This window comes from Myotis brandtii, unplaced genomic scaffold (assembly GCF_000412655.1).
Source record: "Myotis brandtii unplaced genomic scaffold, ASM41265v1 scaffold64, whole genome shotgun sequence".
Taxonomy (NCBI): Eukaryota; Metazoa; Chordata; class Mammalia; order Chiroptera; family Vespertilionidae; genus Myotis; species Myotis brandtii.
Window position 1 is genome coordinate 178,807 of NW_005370460.1, and position 2,309 is coordinate 181,115.

The 2,309-nt window shown below is 50.1% G+C and overlaps 1 protein-coding gene across 1 annotated transcript in view; it reads right to left on the minus strand.

The window, feature by feature from the left end:
• F11R (F11 receptor) overlaps positions 1-92 on the minus strand; it is a gene marked incomplete at its 5' end in the record, with an annotated part of 2,857 nt that extends 2,765 nt beyond the window's left edge. Inside the window, one exon of the mRNA XM_014528513.1 lies at positions 5-92. Within this exon, the coding sequence (XP_014383999.1) occupies positions 5-92 (88 nt within the window). The remainder of the gene's footprint in view (positions 1-4) is intronic.
• Between the last annotated feature and the right edge of the window lie 2,217 nt (positions 93-2,309).

Genomic DNA, 2,309 nt, shown 5'->3' on the forward strand with positions numbered 1-2,309 from the left:
TCACGTTTATCCTCGGGAATTTTGACCTCGGGGTTGGAAGTGTACACGGCTCCCCTGCCCAGCGCCAGCGAGCCTAGGACGAGAGGCTCCAATCAGGAGGGGCAGCACCTGGCGAAGGCCCTGAGCCCCCGAGGCGCAGGGACTCAGAGTCAAGCTCTTGCCAGTCTCACCCCAATATCTTAAGTAATCTTCTTCAAATGTCTTTGCTACAATTGCAGGCCAATACTTCTGTTATTAGTGGAAATAAAATATTTCTTTCAGATGCAATTTATTTCATTTTTTATACCCCACCCCCACCCCGGGACTCCCAGTAATCTAATTAGATTCCCACTAGTCAAGAGCAGCTCCCCAAAATGGCACTTCACGGTTCACAACTTCTCCACATCCCGGCAGGAAACCGGCCGGGCCAAGGAGGAGCATCTGTAGGGTATCTGGTGCATTTCAGCATGTTTCTCATACATGGTATCGCTTGATCCTTGAGACAAGCATGACAGACCAGCAGGACAAGTATTATCACCCAATTTTACACAATGAACGGAGGTGACAAGCCTAAGGTCACGTCACTGGTTCTGAGACAGAACCAGGACCAGAACTGGGCTCAGGTAACTTCACCAGCATCTCCTCCTGCCGAACAGGAAGGATGGTGTGTGGTGGGTGGAGAGACAGAGCTAATTCCACAGCAGGCGGGAGGCAGGCAGCAGGCTGCACGGAGGGGCCAGGCCGCCACTACAGCCACAGGGGCCAGGACTGCGGGAGGGTGAGGACCTCACACGTTGTTCTCGTTCCTGTTTCAACACTCAAACTCATGGAGCTTTACTTGCAGCCTTGAGTGTGAACCCTGCCTTCTGAGGTAAATGCAAACACCCTGATACATACGAGGCATTTCCCTTTACACATAACTGAGCAGGGCCTTGACCCCGAGCTCCCTCTGCTCATCTGAAGGGTGAGCTAGAGGCTCTCTACACGCTCAAGCCCCTCCCCTCCCCTCCCCCTCTCAAACCCCTTGTCTTCTCTCGCTATCTATCTATCTATCTATCTATCTATCTATCATCTATCTATCTTCTCCCCCTCTCTGTCATTAGTGTTCATGTGCATTTATTTTAGTTTCACAAACACTGTGAATTAATCGGATAAGTCTTCCCTCCCCATTTTACAGATGAGAAAATGAACTCACTCCAGGTTAGGTGGCTGGCCCCGCCCAGCTTCCCACTTGGAAATGGCAGAACTGAGGTTAGCACCCAGGTCACTCCCACCCCCTTTCCCTTACTTTTATCTACCACGCTGTTTCTCAGAAAAGTCACTGGTCTGATGCAGATAAACTGTGTAATAAAATGTCATTCTCTTAAGTCAGGCCCATTTGACCTATGAATTCTTTCTAATAATATTACCCTGTAACTGTATATTTGACATTACACTTTAATGCCAAATTTCATTAAATGTAGTAAGAGATACAGAAATTAAGTCAAATACTTTACTAAACTGAAAACTGAGGACATGGAAGTCTCTTGCTCAGGTTTTAATCAGGAGTCTGGCCGGGGCTCAGTGGGTAGAGCATCTGCCCGAGGACGGATGAGTCATGGGTTTGATCCCAGTCAAGGGCAGGTACCCTCAGTTGCAAGCTCCAACCCTGGCCCCAGCTGGGGTGTGTGCTGGAGGCAACCAATCAATGTATCTCTATCACATTGATGTTTCTCTCTCTCCCCTCCTCTTTACTCTTTCACACACACACACAAAAATCAATGGGAAAATATCCTCAGGTGAGGATAAAAGAAAAGAGTGCGGATAATGAAATGCTTTGATTTTTGTCCAATTAGCTTCCTCTGCTCTAACTTTATCTTTAACACGTTAAGCGCCCAGCCTGTTTTGTCTTCCGGACGAAAAGTATAGTCACTGGTGACTGACATGGGGCTTAACGTGTTAAAATCCTCAGATGTTACAATTTGCTCCCTGTGATGGGCACTGGTGCGCAGAGTAGACCTCTCTTCAGGAAGAAATGACTGTCCCAGCCCCTGGGGCCGCTGCCAGAAGAAGGCCCTCGGCTGTCAGCCCTCTGAGAACAGCAGAAGATGGCCCTGCCCAAGGACAGGCATCCCACCAGCGATGCAGCAGGGCAGCCGGCACCCACTCCTGGTCCACGAGAGGACAGGTGCGTAATGCCCCCTCCACACCTGCAGGCGGTGGTGGAGGCCGCCCGGGGCTTCTGCGGTCCCGTCCTTCACCTCCTTCCACGGGGTGGATATCAAGAGCACTCCCTAACACTGTCTTGGTGCAATAGCTGACATCTCAGAGTTAGCTTCCCAAGGACCCTA